This window comes from Panthera uncia, chromosome A2, assembly GCF_023721935.1.
Source record: "Panthera uncia isolate 11264 chromosome A2, Puncia_PCG_1.0, whole genome shotgun sequence".
NCBI lineage: Eukaryota > Metazoa > Chordata > Mammalia > Carnivora > Felidae > Panthera > Panthera uncia.
The window spans coordinates 60,028,314-60,048,936 of record NC_064816.1 but is presented as its reverse complement, the minus strand read 5'-3'; the positions used below and the strand labels follow the sequence as shown (position 1 = coordinate 60,048,936).

General features: G+C 54.2%; 1 protein-coding gene across 4 annotated transcripts in view; it reads left to right on the top strand.

The window, feature by feature from the left end:
- The window catches only part of PKD1L1 (polycystin 1 like 1, transient receptor potential channel interacting), a 133,680-nt gene that overhangs the window by 22,632 nt on the left and 90,425 nt on the right, over positions 1-20,623 (top strand). For 3 of the 4 annotated variants that reach the window (XM_049641206.1, XM_049641205.1, XM_049641207.1), the window contains exons 1-9: positions 5,172-5,290; positions 5,768-5,979; positions 6,412-6,710; positions 12,020-12,193; positions 14,087-14,206; positions 14,619-14,787; positions 15,521-15,760; positions 16,319-16,451; positions 18,547-18,753. In XM_049641206.1, coding sequence (XP_049497163.1) covers positions 5,243-5,290; positions 5,768-5,979; positions 6,412-6,710; positions 12,020-12,193; positions 14,087-14,206; positions 14,619-14,787; positions 15,521-15,760; positions 16,319-16,451; positions 18,547-18,753 — 1,602 coding nt within the window. In that variant the 5' untranslated portion in view covers positions 5,172-5,242. Of the gene's footprint in view, positions 1-3,327; positions 3,417-5,169; positions 5,291-5,767; positions 5,980-6,411; positions 6,711-12,019; positions 12,194-14,086; positions 14,207-14,618; positions 14,788-15,520; positions 15,761-16,318; positions 16,452-18,546; positions 18,754-20,623 lie in introns of those variants that run through there. The other variant, XM_049641208.1, reaches the window with a different exon arrangement.

Sequence of the window (20,623 nt, the reverse complement as noted above, 5' to 3'; positions counted from 1 at the left end):
AGCTGCTTACGGAAGACCCACAGGAAAAGAAAAAGTGGGATTCTCCTGAATTCTGTCTCTGTGGGTGTGCTGGGAAGCTGGCACTCCCCAGGTCAGGAGCTAGGGAAGCCTCGGCACTCGCTTCCCTTATGGCCCTAACACTGCCACCGATGCTTGTGGCGTCTGTGGGGCTTGGCCTTTCCCCACCCGGACCTGTGGGATGCAGGGTACCCTACGGTCCCACTCATTCTGAGCTCTGTCTCTGTAGCAAACGTGAGCATCCTTACTGTATCCCAGAAGGTAACAAACACAGGTTCTGCCTGGGTACTGACTCGGAAACAGGCACATATCCTGCATCTACTGTGTGCCCATCGGTTCCGAGAATGAAAACGACAGGGCCCTGCACTCCAGGAACTCCCGCCTAGAAAAGCACAGAGCACGATGTAAATGCTGGGCTGCTGGGCTACGGAAGCCTTGGCCGCATCCCTGGGGCCCAGGGGCCTGGCGGGGAGGGCTGGGCGCCTTCTCAGGGGCTGCGATGCTGAATAGGGTCAGGTCACGGGAGAAGTTGGAAAAGGCTTTATGTGCAAGAAGCAGTGTGATGTTTCAGAGGCCCTGCGGGTAGCTGACCAACGATTGGAGTGTACGTGTGGTGAGCGAGGGGCAGAGGTGGAGGCAGGAAGGGAAACGGGAGGAAGTCGTCACGGGCTGAATTTAGGTTATGGTCCAACTTAGATTTAACAGGAACTGTATAATCCCCAGAATGGATCGTGATTTCCACTGTGTTCACATAAGGCCTAAGCTCTTCCCCCCTTCCCCCCTTATTATTATTATTTTTTTACCATCAACACCATTTTAAGGTGTGCAGTTAAGTGGCACTTAGAACATTCACAAGGTTGTGCACTGTCACTGCTCTCTTGTTCCGGGACATTTTCATCGTCCCCCAAAGGAAATGCCCCGTGAACATCTCTCCCCAACCCCTCCCCCAGCAACAACTAATCCTCTCTCAGCCTCCATAGACTAGTTTATTCTGGAAATTTTGCATAAATAGGGAAAGTTGGAAAAGAAACCCTTGGCAGTAAGCTTGTGTTGTTACAAACTAGCTCAGCTGAAGGTAGAATTTGTGGGACCTGCAGGCAGGAGGCTAATGGAGGCCCAGGAGCTGGTGGCCGTCCCTGCCCCTGTCCTGTTCCCTCTGGCTGCTCCCAGCTCATGGCACCTTCCAGACTCAGGGAGGGGGGCTGCCTTAGCCCAAGGGGTCGCATCCCCAGGAAAGGGCAGGGCCCGCCCCCGGTCAGCAGGACTGGCAGGTGGCAGTGGGGGTGCAGAGAGGCCGGGTGCTGGGCGTCTGTCAGCCTTGGCCTTGGCCCTCGACACCTTGCTGTGATTTCCTCTGGGGAGCTGAGGTCTGGTACTCAGAGCAGGTGGAGAGTGTGCGTGGATGGTTCGGTGAGGGCCTCCTGAGAGGGGAGGAGCTGGGTTATTAATTGGCTGAAACCACTTGTGCTAAACGTGATGTCAAGAATAATTGAAGCTTGGGCACTCAGTGTGAGGATGGTGGCTGCCCTATATACATACGCCGAGTGGCGCACTGTCAGGGCCGGGGCTCTGAGTGTGGGCCGGTGAGGTGGCAAGCCCTGGAAAGGTCTGACGGCCATCCCCCTGTCCGGCTCCTCCCTGACGTTTGGCGCAGGAATCGTGGGTTTTGTCACAGGAGGCCGCGGCCCCGGCAGAGTGGAGGCCAGCGACGCATCTTGGCACAGTTGGCCCCAGGTGCCTGGTCGTGCCCACCTAGGCCCCGAGTTTGCCAAGCCCTTGGCCTTGCCTTTCCTTCTTTCTCCTGCTTGGTCCTGCTTTGGCTCCCATAGCCCCTCCTGCCCCATCCTAGCTCCTGGCTCCTACCGGTGTCCCTAACCAAGCCCCCCTCCCCGCCTCCCTGACCACCACCCTAGCAAGGCCACCACGTCGGAGCCAAGCTCCTGCATGGGCTTCCCGGGGCCACTGACACAAATCACAAACCTGGTGGCCTAATGCAACAGAAGCTTGTTCTGTCTAATCGGTTTTCCAGGGCCGAAATCCACCTGCTGGCAGGGCCACACCCCCGGGGGCTGGGGGCAGGGCTGTGCCTTTTCCTGGTGCTGGCCAGCATTCTCGCTGGTGTGGCCGCACACCCCAGGGAGGAGCCTCTGGCTTGATTTTCGGCAGTCTCAGTCCTGTGGCTGCAGGAGGGTCGGGATTCCTTCCAGGTGACAAAGATCTGTAAGCAGCTCCAGCTGGGAGTTCGAATCTCTGAGCCTCTCCTTTCCTCCCCATCGCATCATCCAGCGCAGTTAGAAGCTGTCAGCCAGTCTCATTATAGACGGTCTGCGACTTACGATGGCTCATCTTGGGATTTTCCACTTTACCGTGGTATAGAAACAATACATGTTCCATAGAAACTGTACTTGGAATTTTCCCACGCTGGTGACACTCTCTAGGACCTGAGCGTCTCCCAGGCAGCCACGTGGTCACAAGGGTCAGCAACCGAGGCCCTGACCACCCTTCTGCTCCCACACAGCCGCTCGGCTTCTCACCTTCAGGTCCGCATTCAACCAGTTACATGAGACATTCCACAGCTTATTATAAAATAGGCTTTGTGAGAAGAGCGTTTTACCTGCCTGTAGGCTCGTGTAGGTGTTCCGAGCACGTTTAAGGCAGGCCAGTCTCAGCCGTCATGTCCGGGACGGTGGGTGTGTTGAATGCATTTTCCACTTAATGGTCTTTTTAACTTACGATGGCTTCATCTGGATGCAACCCCCTCGTATGTCAAGGGAGATCTGTGCTGGTCAATTTGACAAAAATGTCCTATGGTGCCCACCTCTTGTAGGGATTCCACAGGGGCAGACAGTGGCAACACCCTACCCACTCGTGTCTCTAGAGTCCATCCAATGTCTGGATCTAGAGTCAAGTCAGAAGATGTCCCTTGGGATTCTTGCCTCCCATGGCCTTTTTCAATATGGTAGCCAGGCTAACACTTCCACACCATTGGTCAGATTATGCTACACTGGTGCCCAAACCTGCATCTCATTCAGAATGACATGTAAATTCCCATCCAAACTCCCTGCCTCCCACGTCACCCCCTGCTCTCCTGGCATCCGCCACACAGCTGTGGCCAGCTGGCCCCCCAGGTCCCCAGGAACGTGGGCTCCGCAGGAACAGGGGACTAGCCTGCTTTGTTCTCCGCCGGTTCTCTACAGCCCAGCATGGCAGGGGCCAACCGCTAGTCTGTGAATGGAATAGTGTTACTTTCCCTAATTTACTGAGTTTTTGTAAGCAGCTCTCAAATAATTGTTATCTTCCCCCTCGCAGAACATTCTGGAAACAACTGGTGAAGCGCCATTAAGTGTGTTCAGCGGGAGAACAGGGGCTGCTTCGGATCCAGGCAACAGTGCCAACAGGTATGTCAGGGAGCCCCGGCTAAGCTCTGTTCTTCTGTACACGCACGGGGCCTTCTGAGAACCCGCCCGGGCCGGGGTGACGTAGGGGGTGCCGCCCGGGGTGTGGGAGACCGCGGACAGCATGCAGAACACCAACCATGATGGAGGAAAGAGGGTCTCTTGTTGCCGGTTGAGAGAAATATGACCAACCTTCCCCAGCACGTTGGGAGCCATCCATGGGGGCACCGTGAAGACTGGGAACACCTCGGGCCTTGCCAGGGTCAAGGGCACTAGACCCTGTAGTGGGTGCAAAACACGCACACTTTAAAGCAGTAGCATTAGATGGGCCTTGAGCACGTGATGCGAAGTGGAATGAGCCAGTAACAGAGGGACAGATGTTGTGGGCGTCCACTTGCACGAGGTCCCTAGGGCAGTCAGGTTCATAGAGAAGGAATATAGGGGAGGTGGGGGAGACCCAGGCCAGGGTTGGACCCGGCAGCCGTCAGGGTGGCAGTGAGGCCCACAGGACCTGAAACTCCCTGGGCATTCCCGCAATGAGTATTTCTCCCTTCCCATGAGGGCACGGGTGCGGTCCTTAGAGGTTTCACACACGGACAGTAAACGTGGGTTACGTGGGTTGGGCTGAAGTCCAGACAGGAGGCAGTGGAATATCACGTGGGCCAGGACCTTGGCTGGAAGGCCAGGTGAGCCGGGAGCCGCTGTTTCCTGCCCAGGGTTGAGAGCACAAGAGCCAGAAGCAACCTTCCCCTGCCCGAAGAGAAGGTGCCCAGCCCTGTACCTGACGGGGGATGGCTCTGAGTGCCCTGGGCCTGAGCAGGGGATGGCGTCTGAATTCCCTGTACCTGAGGGGGGAATAGCATCTCAGTTCCCTATACTTGAGGGGGGGTGGCTCTGAGTGCCCTGTGCCTTTGGGGGGAATGGCGTCTGTGTCCTCTGTACCTGAGGGGGGCACAGTTCTGAGTGCCCTGTACCTGAGGGAGGACAGAGTCTGAGTTCTTTGTACCTGAGTGGGGGATGGCATCTGTGTTCCCTGTACCTGAGGGGGGACCACATCTGAATGCCCTGGGCTTGAAGGGGGGGTAGAGTGCTGAGTGCCCTGGGCCTGAGGCAGGGTCAGCTCTGGGTGTCCTGTACCTGAGGTGAGGCAGCTCTGAGTGCCCTGGGCCTGAGGGAAGACAGCCCTGAGTGCCCTGTACCTGAGAGGCCTGGGCACAGTTCCCCTGTGCGGCCCACTGGGCCAGGTATATGGGGTTGTGACAGGGAACGTGATGGGGTCCCTCTAAGAGGGCCTCATCCTTGCTGGCTGTGGGTCATGGCCCTCGCATCCCTTTCCCGGAACCTGTGAATGGGCCAAACGCAGTGGGCAGTCGTCCTACACGGGAGTAGCCACTGTGACCTCACAGTGAATGCCGCGGAGGCCTTGTTCTGCCTTAGGGCAGCCCACTTCCCCTGGACGGCAGAGCACCTGTAGACAGTGACCTGCCTTCCGGGTGAGCCATCTGAAGCGGGGTCCCATCTGGGGACAGATTTTAGTCTGTGGCCTTAAATATGCTCCTCGTCAGCGAAACTCATCCCCGGAACACTGGTTCGGCCTCTACCTGCAGGGCACCCTGGTGTCACCCGGACCACCAAGCAGCAGGTGCGGGTCACAGAGGGGCCCCCCAGGAGAGCCGGGGAGAAAGTCGTGTTCAGATGGGCCCCATGAGCGAGGAAGCATGGCCGTCCTCACTGTCCCTTTTCCCTTTGTGTCCAGAAACAACCGGGAACCTTCCGTTACAATCTCCAGCTCCTGGAGCAGCCGTGGCCCACGCCCCTGTCGCCGACGGATGTGTGTGGTTGGGAAAGTGAGCAGTGCCTTCTGTGGTCTTCCCAAGGTGGGTGTGTGCCCGACACGGCCGACTGTCTCCAGAAACCTGTTGGTGGGGTCAGGCGGCCCTGGGGCCTGTGGGCGAGCCATGTGTTCAACTTCTGGGCCTTCAGACCCCGCTCAGGCGGTTGGAAAGCACAACCCGACTGGATCCTCAATAAGGAAAATGTACAGCGCGTTTTTGCTGTCGGCCAGAGCGCCATCGCTCAGCTGTCCGCTTTGATCATCTCTGACCCCGCAAATTGGTAGTAGCTCAGCCGGGGAGCAGCGTGGACTCGGGGTGATACAGGTTCCCCAAGCTCCTGGTGGAACGTGCTGGAGGGTGTCCCGGGCGCTCTCTTGGCCGGGGTGCTGGCAAGTGTGAATCCTGTCCCCCTCCACATGTGCGGCGCATGGGGCCGGCCTGCGCCAGCCCAGGAAACTGGTCCTGACTCCAGACTAGGCCACGTCATCACCCCTCACTCCTTAACCTCTTAAATCCCAGTGCACCCGCCCCGTGGTGGGCTCCTGCAGCGTGATGGTGGGGATCCCCTCCTGCACCACGGGACGGCAGCGCTCTGCGGAGGACGTGGCCCCGGACCTGCTTCCAGGGACTGACGTCATGTCGGCCGCTGTCACGATGGGGGCCCTGGTCGGGGCGCGTGCATCCGCTCAAACCAGCGCCCCGATTTCACATTCTCCCACCTTGCCCAGAAGGTAGGGGAAGGGTGGCGCGGAAGCCACCAATTCGGGAGCCACACCCAGCAAGCCGGCGACTCACTGTCTTCCTGTCCACCTAGTGATGATTGTAGTTGTGGCCAGCGCCTTGAGCCTCAGCGCCCTGGACCACGCAGGTGGCCACCGTTGTTCCCACCACCCCCCCCGCCCCCCCAGAACCAAGCGCTACGGGACCTGACGGCAGGGCTGACTTTCACTGGTTCCTTAATTGGCCTCCCCCCGCCAGCACTTCTCACCAGGTCGGTGATGCGGTGCTGCTGGCCCTGGGACGCCACTTAAGGAACCAGTGAAAGTCAGCCCTGCCCTCAGGTCCCGTAGCGCTTGCTTCTGGGTGGGCTGCTCCCCTCCTGTCTCCGTCCCTCCTGGTCGACCATCATGTTCTCTGAAGCCGTCCTTCCTGTCCCCCCACAGCTCCCTCGGCCACGATGGCTCAGTGTCCTGGCCTCATCCCAAGCAGCTCTGTCCCCTCGCTCAGTGTCTCCCCGGGGCCATCTCCGTGCAAGGTCCTGCCGACGCAGTCGATCCCACCGTTCGTTGCTTCCCAGAAGCTGACACTCAGGCCCTTCTGAGTCTGGGGTTCCGGGTCCAGGTGGCTTCCGATGAGAGTCTGTGTCTGCTCCTGGATTTCGGGGACGGCTGTGGGGTTCAAGTGAGGATCCGCGACGTGTCTGAGGGAACGGCAGTCACCGCCTTCCACCAGTTTGGGAAAGGTGGGTGGTCCGGCGTCCGTTTAGAGCACAGGCAGCGGGTGCAGACTTGGTGACACCCCACGGGTAGCCCCGGCCACACTGGGCCAGAGGACACCCCGCTCCTCCCGGGGCTCCCGCACCCTCTGTGTCCTGGTAACACAGGCTCGGGGGCTGCACCGAGCCCGCCCCCGAGCACTTTCCCTCGCTGCGTCCTGCCGGCCCCGCTGCTACCCTTCCCCACGTAGGGGAGGCGGGACAGGGGTCTGTCCTCCTCGCACACCTGGGGAGCCACGTGACCCTCCCCAGGGAAAGCTCTGAGCCACCGTGTGAACTGACACTGTCCTTCAGGTGGGTGCACACGCGCATGATGCTGCACACTTCATCGTTTGTACTAAAGTGTTGAACACCTTGCATGTAGGCAAAGTGACAAAAAACCTCTTTCTCCGGACACCGTGGTGCTGGGACCGTGCTGCCCGGAGAAGGACCGAGTCCCCAGCGCCGGTGTGGGGGGCGGGGTGGGTGGGAATTCTGACCTTTTCCCGCTCGCCAGCAGTGTGCTGCTTCCCGCTTTCTGTTTATCTTTTAAAATTATCTTTTGAACTTGGGACATCCTCATAGTTCAAGCCCCCACCTTACAGAGGCATGTGTGGTGATGGGTGTCCCCCCTCAGGGACCCCTGCTCTCTATCCCTTAGGCCCCTGGTACCCGTACATGATCCTCTCTCCTCCTGAACACAGGTGAACGCGGCACTCAGAGCCCTGCTCCCCGCTGGCACACACACCCGGCCACGTCTTGGAGCTCCTCCCGCGTCCTCACAGGACGGGCTTCCCTGCCCTGCCACGTGCAGGGTGCACATTAATGTGCCCGAGTCTATTTAACCATGCTTTTTATCCGTACACATCGAGAGTTCTTCTAATCTTTCAATATCACAGACAACACCGCGGTGACTAATCACACGTGTGTGCCATTTTGTCACTTCAAAGAAAAGAGAAATTGCCTCAAATGCTAAGTGCGTTTGTAATTTTTTTTTTTTTTTTACTTATTTTTTGAGAGAGAGTAAGCAGGGGGAGGGGCAGAGAGAGGGGGGACAGAGGATCCAAAGCAGGCTGAGCTGACAGGCTGAGAGCAGCAAGCCCGATGTGAGGCTCGAACTCACGAACGGTGAGACCGTGACCTGAGCCAGAGTCAGATGCTCAACTGACTGAGCCGCCCAGGCGCCCCGGGTGCGTCTGTAACTTGACGGTTGCTACTAAACTGCTCGCAACAAGGGTTGGCTGGTTTCTAGTCCCCAGAGCAGCTCTCACTAGTTATTAGGTCCGACCGTGAGAAAGGGCCAGCGTCTGCCGTATTGTACCCAGAATAGCACTTTTGTGGCTCAGCTCCCCGTGGTGTTCGTATGAGCACTTTCAGTAATTCCGAAGATTAGCCCTTTGTAGGTGATATAAGCTGCAATAGTTCTTTTTCTCAGTGTGTCGTTTGTGTTCAGGCTTTGCTTAGCGTTGTTTTTGCTTTTCATGCAGAAATTTTAATTTCTATCAAGTATACTCTATCTTTTCTTTTATGGTCTCTGAGTTTTAGCTCATAGAGAGGACACCCATCAGGTGTTATCTTCAGGTTGGTTGTCGTCGGGTGTGGAGAAGTTGCTGGTATTCGCTATTAACGTTGCACCGTTCCGTCGCTCTGAGTGGCCACAAATCCTTAACCGTGAAGCGTATTCTTCAGTGTTTGTCAGTCACGTAAACATTATTTACAAGTAGTGATATGCCAACCCCGTACCCCTGGCCTGACACCTGTCCTTCCCTGTCCTACTTAATCACCTTGGCTGGGACTTCCTGAACAGGGGGCCTGAAGGGAGAGGATGGCGGCATCTTTGTCGCGAGATGCTTTTAGTGTCGTTTGTTAAACTGGGTGCCAGACTTGGGACCGATGTAACTTATCAAATGTTAAGGAAATTTTCATCTTTGCTCTTTTATCAAGGACTTTAAAATTTTTTTAATTTCAAATTCCAGCTAGGAGTTGAATACCCGTGTTATGTTAGTTTCAGGTGTGCAATATAGTGATTCAGCACATCCATGCATCGCCCAAGTGCCCTCCTTCATCCCCAAAACCTGTTTCCCCCGCCCTCCTCCCTTCTGGTGACCATCAGTGTGTTCTCTGTGGTTAAGAGTCTGTTTCTTGATTTGCCTCTCTCTTTTTTCCTTTGTTCATTCGTTTTGTTTCCTGAATTCTACATATAAGTGAAACCATATTTGCCTTTCTCTGACTGGCTTATTTGGCTTAGCATAATACTGTCTAGTTCCAGCCACATCATTGCAAATGGCAAGATTTCATTTTGTTTTATGGCTGAATAATATCTCATTGTATATATGTACCACATCTGTTCATTCACCTGCCGATGGACGCTTGGGCTGTTTCTGTAGTTTGGCTGTTGTGAAAATGCTGCAGGAAACATAGGAGTGTGTGTATCCCTTTGGATTAGTATTCTTGTATTCTTTGGGTAAACACCTAGTAGTGCAAATGCTCCATCATAGTGTAGTTCTATTTATAATTTTTTGAGGAAGCTCCATACCGTTTTCCACAGTGGCTGCACCAGTTTGCGTTCCCACCAACAGTGAAAGAGGGTTCCAATCAAGGACTTTTTTTTAATGTCAAGAGCCATGGGGCACCTGGCTGGCTCATTTGGTGGAGGATGTGACTCTTGATCATGGGGTCATGAGTTCAAGCCTCATTTTGGGCTTAGAGCCTACTAAAAAAAAATGAAATAAAATCAAGAGTCATCCAACTTGTGAAACCCTTTTCAATATCTGTGGAGCTGATCTTATGATTTCTTTCCTGCCTCTTTAGAGCTGTAAGTATTAACCAACATCTTTCTATTTTTTATTTTTTTTAACGTTTATTTATTTTTGACAGAGAGAGAGAGACAGAGCATGAGCAGGGGAGGGGCAGAGAGAGAGAGAGGGAGACACAGAACCTGAAGCAGGTTCGTGGCTCCGAGCTGTCAGCACAGAGCCTGACACACAAGCTGTGAGATCATGACCTGAGCCGAAGTCAGACGCTCAACCGACTGGGCCCCCCAGGTGCTGCTAACCAGCATCTTAATACTGAATCACCCTGGAATTCCTAGGAGGGAAAACCCACTGGATTTGGGGGTACTGTTCTTCATGCTGCTGAATTCAGTTTCCCAACATTTTAGTTATGTTTCTTCCTCTGGTAATGACATGGGACTCGTCTGTAGTCACTAAGTTTTGTGTGGTTGTTTTGAATTTGGGGTATCGATGTTGTGTGGAGGTTTTCTTTATTTTGTTGGTCTTGAAATGGTTTAAATAGCTTTGGAAATCATTATTCTGTTTTGGAGAATTTGCTGATAACTCTCTGAGACTGATACATACACACGCATATCGATGTTAATTGCCTCCATTTCTTCTATGCCACCTTCTTCTATTTTATCTGTGGGAATTCATCTGTTGAGATGTTTTCTCCTTCTTCTATTTTTTTTAAATTTTATTTTTACAGGGGCACCTGGGTGGCTCAGTCAGTTAAGCGTCCAACTTCAGCTCAGGTCATGATCTCACAGTTCGTGAGTTCGAGCCCCGTGTCAGGCCCTGTGCTGACAGCTCAGAGCCTGGAGCCTGTTTCAGATTCTGTGTCTCCTTCTCTCTCTGCCCCTCCTCCACTTACGCTCTGCCTCACTCTGTCTTTCAAAAATAAATAAATGTAAAAAAAAAAAATTTTTTTTAATTAAAATTTATTTTTACGTAATCTCTACACCCAACATGGTGACCAGACTCATGATCCTGCAATCAAGGGTTGCATGCTCCACTGACTGAGACAAGCAGGTGCACCCCCCGATCCCCCGCAACCTTTCTTTTTTTTTTTTAAGATTTTATTTTTGGGCTCCTGGGTGGCTCAGTCAGTTGAGCATCCAACTCTTGATTTCAGCTCAGGTTATGATCTCACCATTCATGGGATCCAGCCCCATGTTGGGCTCTGCGCTGACAGCATGGAGCCTGCTTGGGACTCTCTCTCTGTCTCTCCGTCTCTGCCCCTCCCTCCCCCTCAGGATATATAAATCAACTTAAAAAAATAAATGAAAGAGTTTATTTTTACTGTTGAAGTTTTCTATTTCTGTTGCAGTTAGTTTTTTTAAGTTACATTTTCTTGGGAAAGCATCCACTGAACCCCGGTTGTCGCGTGTATTTGCATGAAGTGAGCCAAGTGGGCGGTAACAGCTCCTTACGTTTCATCAGTGTTCATGGGTGTCTCCTTCTGCCGCGTCTTATTTCTGGGTTATGCTTTCTGCTTGTCCTTGACTGGGTCAGGCACAGTTTCATTGGTTTATTTAAAGGCCCAGTCTTTGAATTTCATTAATTACATTCCTCCCCTAAGTTTATTAATTTCTGCTTTTTTTTAATAAATTTTTTTTATTATTGTTTAATTTTGAAAAAGAGAGCACAGGTTGGGGAGGGACAGAGAGAGAGAGTGGGACAGAGGATCTGAAGCAGGCTCTGTGCTGACAGCAGGGAGCCCAAAGTGGGGCTCGAACCCACAAATGGGAAGATCATGATCTGATTTGAAGTCGGACGCTCTGCTGACTGAGTCACGCAAGTGCCCCCGGAAAGATTAAACAAATACATATTTATTTATTTGGAGAGACAGTGGGAGTGGGGGAGGGGCAGAGAGAGAGAGAGGGAGAATCCCAAGCAGGCTCCGAGCCGTCAGCACAGAGCCCTAAGCGGGGCTCGAACTCATGAACGGTGAGATCATGACCTGAGCTGACAGCAAGAGTCGGATACTCAACTGACCGAGCCACCCAGGGGCTCCCCGTCTTAACTTTTGTAGAGTGTTTTATGTGCTCAGTGGTCTCCCGCCTGCCAGCCAGCTCAGCGCCACCCCCCTGCCCCACTTCATTAGAGGGCAGTTGTGTGCTGCGTGTGCTTGTCTGTGCTTGTGATATTCACAACCACTGTATTGTTTTGCCTAGTGGTGGGGTGACCAGGGTCTGTCTCCATCCTTGTGAATGTGTACCACAGCAGAACTCCCGGGGCCCAGGGCAAAATGCAAATGCAGAGCCCTTTGTTAATGAAAATTATTAAGACTTTCACCACAGCAGAGCACTAAAACCCACACAGGGCCCTGTGGAGTGTCCCATGCCCACGACGTGGCCCGCCTGCATGATGTCCCGTGCCCACGACGTGGCCCTCCTGAAAGAGAAAGTCGCCTCTGCTGTGTCGGTTCCCAGTGTCATCACTGTCACTGCCCTTCCACGCAGGTTTGATGTTGCACATATTTTTAATGGTTCATTTAGTGGTCATTCTTCTTCCTTTTTCCAGAAGGAGTCTATATGCTCAAGGCAGTTATTCACAGTGAGTTCCGTGGAACTGAAAAGGAGCTCGGCCCCTATTATGTGGACATCGGCCCTGCGACCGTGTCTGTGTCCATGAACTCCAGCAGCATCCACAAGGACGGGCTTCTTGTCCTCACGGACTCCCTCACGGATCAGAAAGGTAAGAGCTGCACCCGGGGTCTGAACCTCCCGCCCTCCACTCTGGACGCGGCGAGCCTCTGTGCTGGCGTTGTACGGTGCAGGGCATAGCCATTCCCATCCAGACACGCGCTCCTGCCTCACTGCGCCTCGCTCAGCAAGCACTGATTGCACAGTACTGTGCTCTGAGGGGCGCGTCCAGAGTTCTTGTCTCGGGATTCACAGTCTAGTAAACGCATGGAGGTCTGCGTCTGAAAAACAGGAGCCAGGACACGGAGCTGCATCCCCAAGGGCACGGCCAGGGCCTGGGAGGTTTCGGGAGGGATCGTGTGCACCTGCAGGTTAAGCAGTCCATGATGGGCCTTGAGGAGTGGGTCTGCCGCGAGGTAACGGGTGCGGGGAGAGCATTTGGGGCTGACAGCGTGGCAGTGAGTCCGCGCACAGAGAGGAGGCCCGACGGGTGCTGCAGACGGCTGAATGCTCACAGGGTGCCAGGCGCTCTCCTCCTGCTTCGCTCACATCGGGCCCACGGCCGCCGGCGGGGGCTCCCTTGGCGCTCTGTGTTGTAAGGGACCCGGCTTGGAGGCCGGTGGAGTGGGAGTGGAGGATCCCAGCCAAATATCAGCAACACGTGGGAAGAAGAGTCGTGGGCGAGTGTGGGCACCCGTCGGAGATACTCAGCCTCAGGGGATGGAATTATGGGTTATGTTTCCCGGAAGCAGGGAAAAGGAGAGGCCAGCGAGGACGTGTCCGGATGATACTCATGGGGTCTTACACACCGACCGCACACTCTCTATACACTTAGCCCCGTGAGTGCCTCTCTGTCCAGGATGTCACAAAACACAGGGAGGAGGGATTTTAGTCTGTGCCCTTGGGGTCTGCACTGGGAGTTGGGATCGGGAGACCCGGCACAGATGGACCACCCGAGTAGTCTCGTGCGGATTCGTATGTCGTGGTTCCTCTTCCTGGCTGGTGACTGTGTCCTGGTCAGAACTGAGTTGTAGGTGTGGTCAGTGAGATGCTGTCACTCTTAGACATGAGATATTTATTTTTCAGAAATTCTAAAACACTGGGGCACCTGGGTGGCTCAGTCAGTTGAACATCCGACTTCGGCTCAGGTCATGACCTCACGGTTCACGAGTTTGAGCCTCATGTCGGGCTCGCTGCTGTCCGTGCAGAGCCTGGAGCCCGTTTCAGATTCTGTGTCTCCTCTCTCTCTGCCCCCACCCTGCTCACGCTCTGCCTCTCAAAAATAAATAAATGTTAAAAAAATATTCTAGAGCATTGATGAAGAACAAAATACCCACTGCACGTTACCGTTGTTATAAAAGAGGATTTTGTCTCCGTGAAGAAAAGAGCTGCACAGAACACCAGTCCCTGAGAACAAAGACCCATCTCCTCTCCTCCTGTCCCAGCAGACCAGTGTGCCCAGACGTGACGGTCCTGCTCTGGACCCTGACACCATGTACGGTGCCTGCCCTCCCGGTACACGCACACACATGCGTGTGCACGTATCATGTGTGTGCAGCCCTTTGCATTGCGTGTCCGAGGGGTTAAAAGCTTGTCCCCACCTGACCCTGTTAGGAGCCCTTGTGAAGTAAGACACTCCTTGGTGCGCACCGGGGAGGCCCTTTAAAGACGAGGCCATCCAGCAAAGGAATTAACAGTTACTGCTACGCCAGGCAGTTCCTGGGGGAGAAGAGAAAACAGGATTCCCGCGAAAAACATTTTGTGACAGGGTTCACGTTCCGCAGGCTTGTCTGATTCCAAACCTCGGGCTTCAGAATTTTGAAATCCACTGGGATTCAGAGAGAGAGAGTAAAAAATGGAAACTGGGGACCATCTGTTGCTTGAGACAGAGGAGTGGATTTTTAAGATCGTCGCCACGTTTTCTGTTTTGTGTTTTCCCGCGTAGGCACTGTCGTCACACATCGTTTTCCAACTGGGCCCTCGTGGAACGTGTCCTTCACTTCTCGTACACGAGCGGGCGGCGGCCAGGCGTGGAAACCCGTGACTGTTCGGTTCCAGATGCAGCGTATGTTCCCTTTCTGATTCGAGACTTGTCAGAGTCAGTCGGGATCACCAAGGGCCCCGGGCAATGCCAGTTTCCACGATTAGCTCTGCTGAGATTTTCTTTTGCCCTTGAACTAGCCCTGTAGTTTGTTGTAGGGCTTTCTAGAAACCACCCACCTCGAGGCTTCAGCCTGAAGGTACGGGGTGGGTTATGGTGCAGAATCCTCTGGGAGCCCCTGACCCTGTACCAGACGCTTTCCAGGAGATTTCACAGGGAATCGCCCCGTCACTTTAGGACTTTGCTGGCCTTTGCCCTGGGGCCGCCTGTGTGTCAGTGGGCTCAGGATCCTGCCTTCCCGCCCGACTGTGTGGGAGGTGAGGAGGCTGGGGTCCCTGGATGGCCCGAAGCATCTGTACCTCCCTCACGTACACAGCCGTCTCTGTCTACACTAATGGAACTGTGTTTGCCACCGACACCGACATCACCTTTCTGGCTGTGACCAAGGAGACGGTCCCCCTGGAGTTCCTGTGGTATTTCGGAGAAGGCCCACCCGTGAGGACAACTTCCAGGAACATTAGGAAAAGACTCCGCATCCCCCAGTGGTCAGTAAATGGGCATCACGAGGGGTGGCTGCTGGCAGTGTGGCCGTAGCTCAGTGTACAGATCTCCCCGCCACGACCTCGAGCTACATTCACACTTAGTGCCGCTGGTGCATCCGCGAATGGGACTTCAAATGTACATTTGTTTATTTTTTCATTTTTTAACTTTGATTTCTTTAAGTGTATTTATTTTGAGAGAGAGTGTGAGCGGGAGAGGGGCAGAGACTGAAAGAGAGAGAGAGAGAGAGAGAGAGAGAATTCTAAGCAGGCTCTGAGCTATCAGCACAGAGCCCGATTCAGGGCTCAATCCCATGAGCTGTGAGATCATGACCTGAGCCGAAGTCAGAGGCTTGGACGCTGAACTGACTGGGCCCCCAGGCGCCCCTCAAATGTGAATTTAAAGAAGAGGCTCCTTCCTTCCCGCTTGCACCAGGGGCATGTGTGGGGCTTTGGAACCAAACTTTCCTGGGTTCAGATCCCATCTCCCCCACCTGGGTAAATTCCCCCTCCAAGGAGGGGTCCCAGTGCTTGACCCTCCCCCCCTGACTCTGGAGGTGACTGACCTAATGACTGAGGGGTGGCCCCCCAGTAAGTGGGAAAGCCCTGTGGAGGACCGTGCCCACCCCCACCTTTCTCGGGCAGTGAGGTGGGGTTCTCTGTTCCTGACCTGTTCCTGTCTCCCCCTGCCCTACCTGCCCCCTCCTCGGTCCCCCCCCCCCCCCCCCCCCCGCCCCAGGTACAGCGTGACGGTGCAGGCTTCCAGCAGGCTGGGCAGGGTGGCCTCGGAGCCCCACCGCATCAGGGCGCAGAGGAGAATCGTCGCCAATCGGCTTGCGTCCCCGTCCTCGGCTCTGCTCAACACCAGCGTGACCTTTGAGTGCAGACTCAACTTCGGCAGCGATGTCGCTTTCCTATGGGACTTTGGGGACGGCGCCGTGGGCCTGGGGGGCAGCTCTGCCAGCCACAGCTACAGCAGGTGAGGGGCTCAGGTGCAGGCAGGGCCCTGCACGCGGCGGCCGGCACATAAGGGTCTCCTAACCGACCCCACAGCGCATGCCATTGGCAGATACTGAAGAGTGACATGTAAACCCAGCTGCTCCCTGGGAGCTCTCGGTCTGGGGACGGCAGGAGGAAGACGGATGTTCTGAGCCCCAGGAGGCACGGAGAGGGCAGTGGGACGAGTGGTGGGGGCCCGACGCGGGTAGAAGGGGCTCAGAAGACTGCGAAGGGCCTCTCTGTCATCCTGAGGTGCTTGGTCTGTGTCCTTTCATTCGGTATTTATTGAGCACCCACTGTTTACCTGGCGTGAGGCATTCTGGAGATCCATGCACAGTTAGGCCTGCCTGGGGAGGTGGACGTGCCCACGGGAAGCCACGTTCAAGGTTAGGAGTGGACGAGGCGTGGGCCACCCGGGTCCGGGTCTGAGCCTCCCGGCTCAGAGTCCTACACTCACTCCGATGGAGGGTGTCCCAGAGGAGGAGGGACAGACAGACAGGCTCAGTCCCTTCATTCCTGTGCGTTGTGGCCCTTCCAGGGAAGGGGAGTTTACCGTCCAGGTCCTCGCCTTCAACGACGTCAGCACTGTCTCCCTGAGAAAGCAACTTTTCATCGTGCGTGAGCCCTGCCAGCCGCCCCCGGTGAAGAACATGGGGCCGGGGAAGGTGCAGGTAGGGCTGGACTGGAACGACGGCACTTGGGGCAGTAAAGGGAGGCTCTGTGCCACCGGCCCTCCGTGCTGGACGCAAGGGGGCACTTCTGAGGGCCTCTGAGCGCTGAGAGCCAGGCCCAGGGGTCCTCCTTCTGGGCTGATTGGGCCTTCGTTCTCCCCCCTTCCTCTGGTGCTCAGAGCCACCGGCTCTGAGAAGCTTTCCAGAAATTGCTGGTGCAAAGCACAGAAGTGTTGTCAGGAGAAGGGGACGTTTGGGTACACACGGTGTCAGCCAGCCCTTTCCTGAGTGCCTACTACGGGTTAGGAAAAGTAGGGCCACTTTTTATTCCTTTTTTTCCTGTGAGGCCTCTCGTGTGGAGCGGATTTTCCCTTTCAGGGCAGAAGTGTCCAGTGACACATGGAGTGAAAGCCTGGGACTCGGCTGCATTTGCCCGAATGTGTCCCGTGGTTTTCCGGCATCAGAGGCCGTTGATGGGCTGCTGACCGGGGTCTTGGGTTGGGGACCTCCTACCCCAGATGAGGCAGTGGGGATCGGGGGGCACACAGTCCCTCGGGCAAGGCCCGGGTGGTTCCTGGCCATGTGGGCCCTGTGGGACAGTGACGGTCCCTTACAAGTGAGACCCATGCCCCCATGAGGCCAGCATGTGCCTACAAGGTCATCAGTCTGCACGGACAGTGGGCTCTCTGGGTCGGGGAGACGGACAGAAGGTCAGGGGGGACCCTTAACATGGCCATGAGGAGCATGGGTCCCCCTGGAATCAGGGGAGAGGGGTCTGCGCTTAAATCCTGACTCTGCTCTTGGGTTGAGCCACCAAATGGGGTTTTTCCCTGGTTAAACATGGTCGAGTTGACTCCACGCCATGTGGCTCAAACTGTGTATTGGCTGTGTGATCTGGGGTTCTCTTCTTTTTTTGTTTTCTAAGTAAGCTCTACACCCAGCGAGGGCTCGAACTCACAACCCTGAGATCAAGAGTGGCACATTCTACTGACTGAGCCAGCCAGGCACCTCCTGGGGTTGTTTTCCACAAAAAAGAGTACTCAAGTTTTTTTCATTTTTAAAATAAAACAACATTGACGAGTCCGTTTTTTCTTCATAGTTTTTTTTGTCTCATACACATTTTCTAAGAGTGTAAAGAAAAACGGGAAATCATCTGAATGCATCAGGAGAATGCCACTGTCACTGGACACACTTAACGTCAAAAGTCACATTCCAATTTTAATAAATACCAGTTTCTTTCTTTTTAAATTTGTTTTAGAGAGAGACAGAGTGTACACACGTGGGGGAGGGGCAAAGAGGGAGAGAGGGAGAAAGAAAATCCCAAGCAGGCCCCTCACTGTCAGCTCAGAGCCTGACGCAGGGCTCGAACTCACGAGCTGTGAGATCATGACCTGGGCTAAGATGAGAAAACAGACGCTTAACCCACTGAGCCACCAGGCACCCCTAATATTTCTTGATTTTTAACAATACTGGGGCGCCTGGGGGGCTCAGTGGTTAAGTGTCCAACTTCAGCTCAGGCCTTGATCTCGCAGTTCGTGGGTTCGAGCCCCGTCCCCGGCTCTGTGCTGACAGCTTGGAGCTCGGAGCCTGGAGCCTGCTTCAGATTCTGTACCTCCCTCTCTCTCTGTCCCTCCCCCACTCACACTCTGTCACTGTGTCTCTCTCAAAAATAAATAAACATAAAAAAGTTTTAAATAATACTAACTTTCATGTATTTTACCCGTGTGTTTCTTTTCTATGTGGATATCTTTTTGAAACTATACTTGACTGTTCAGAAGTTTAAATTTCTATGGAATCAGATCTATTCACCTTTTCCCTTTCATATTTTCCCATTAATCTTAGAAGGATTTTTCCTCTCATGGGTATATAAGTATAAATATTCACATATTCTTTCTTGTTTTTGTATATTGACTCATGATTTTGTCTGCAGGAGGAATGTGTATTTGTTTCAGTGTTTTGTATTCCAGCTATAAGGGGCCCATCCTGTGATTATGCAAGAGGGTCACTGGTGCCCGATGTTGAGAGTAAGTTTTGACGCTTCTCTGTGGCGTCAGGCATAATGGACCTTTCGAGCTCTTTTCTCTTTAACCCGCAGGTGTGGAGATCTCAGCCCGTGAACCTGGGTGTGACGTTTGAGTCTGCGATCCTCTGTGACATCTCCCAAGGCCTCTCCTACACCTGGACCTTCTGGAACTCTGAGGGGGCACGGGTGCCCCTGCCCCCTGCTGTCAGCACTCACGGGCAGACCCTCACTGTCCCCGGCTACTTCCTACAGCCTGGGAACTACACCGCTCTTGCCAAGGTGGGTGACTGGCCAGCGTGCTTTCCACCAGCCTCCGAACAGGACTCCAGCCTCTGTTACCCCAGCCTGCTCTGTCCAAGAAAAAGAGGGCTGTCACAACAGGTGTGGCTGGGATCTCGAGAAGTGCTTGATTCCTTTAACACATTTTATGTCAAAATGCGGACAGAGTAATCGTGAAAATCTCCTTATTTGTTTAGCAAAAGCTTCCTGTTCACCTGCTTTGACCATGTCACCAAGGTAGTCCCGGGATGTTAAAGGTGTATTTGTGTCATCAAGGGGCCCGCTGCCTGGGAAGGGAGGGCATGTTAGTCAGAGAGCAGGGCCACCAGGGGACCCTGGTGACCAGGCTGGTGCTGACATTTGCTGCGTTTGGCTGGAAAAATGGTGACAGTAGGTCGTGGTCTCTTCTAGGAGAGTTGGCTTCATGGGGCACAGGACGTGGGAGGCAGCAGCCGGGGCCAAGACCCTGAAGGAGACTAGGGCTCGCAAGGGGGCACAGGCTGGCAGGGCAAGTGGGGAACAGACCTGGTGAGGGGTCTGGGGTCTGCCTGGCAGGTGTAAAGGCTGGACTGGAGACCACCGGTGCCGCCCCAGCTCCATAGGGAGGGGGCTTTGTTCCTTCATCTGGGACATGAGGGTCTGCCCTATGCGTGGTGACCAGCGTGGGTCCCTCAGGTCCCTGGGGACACCAGCACACACACTGGGAGCAGTGACATGTGCTTGCGTGTCTCAGCAGCATTACACCACGATCAGGATTTCCAGTTGCTTCCTTGCCACATCTGTGCTCGTCCCACCGTGCCCTGGACCCCTCCCCAAGGGCCGGGTGACGGCCACAGTAGCACCGTTGCAGACGAAGGCCACAGGAAGGGTCAGAGGCAGTGGAGTGGGAACCACACTTTACTTCAGAAGTATTAATTAGGGAAGAGTTGGGAGTAGACTGAAGGATGGGACTTCACTACTGAATACTCTCTGGAACATTCCATCACTCTGGAGTGCTCTAATGGTGAACTCAGAGGCAAGGGGGGCTGAAATGGCACAGTGGCCGTGGGCAGAAAGGCAAAACAGGTGACTGCAGGTGGGTTTACGGCCAGTAAAACCCACGAGGGTTCACCTACCCTCGTGATTACTCGCACAAGTGAAATGGAAAATGCAAAGGTTAAGACCGAGTGCATGGAGGACAGTGAGACTGCTCCCCATTTCCCTCAGGAGAGCAGAGTGTCCATTTGGGACACTTTCTGAGCAGCGAGGACAGGAGCAGGAGGGAGGAGCCCCAGCAGGCAGCCCTTTTGTTTTGGGAATGGAACAGGTGAAGGAGCCTGAAAACGAGACAAGGTTTGGTATGTCTATAATAAGCATCATAAGGATCTGTTAATTTTTAAATAGTAGAAATGTTTTATTAGTAATACTCCCTGTTTTTAAATGTTTATTTTTGAGAGAGAGAGAGAGAGGCAGAGCACAAGTAGGGGAGGGCAGAGAGAGAGGGAGACACAAAATCCAAAGCGGGTTCCAGGCTCTGAGCTGTCAGCACAGAGCCTGATATGGGGATTAATCCCATGAGGCGTGAGATCATGACCTGAGCCAAAGTGGGATGCTTAACTGACTGAGCCATCCAGGTGCCCCAGTTATTATTTTATTTTTTTAATGTTTTTTTTTTAATGTTTGTTTATTTTTGAGAGACAGAGCACAAGCAGGGGAGGGGGCAGAGAGAGAGAGGGAGACACAGAATCTGAAACAGGCTGCAGGCTCTGAGCTGTCCGCACAGAGCCTGACACGGGGCTCGAACTCCTGAACTGAACCATGAGATCACGACCTGAGCCAAAGTCAACTCAACCGACTGAGCCACCCAAGGCACCCCCATTATATTCTCGAA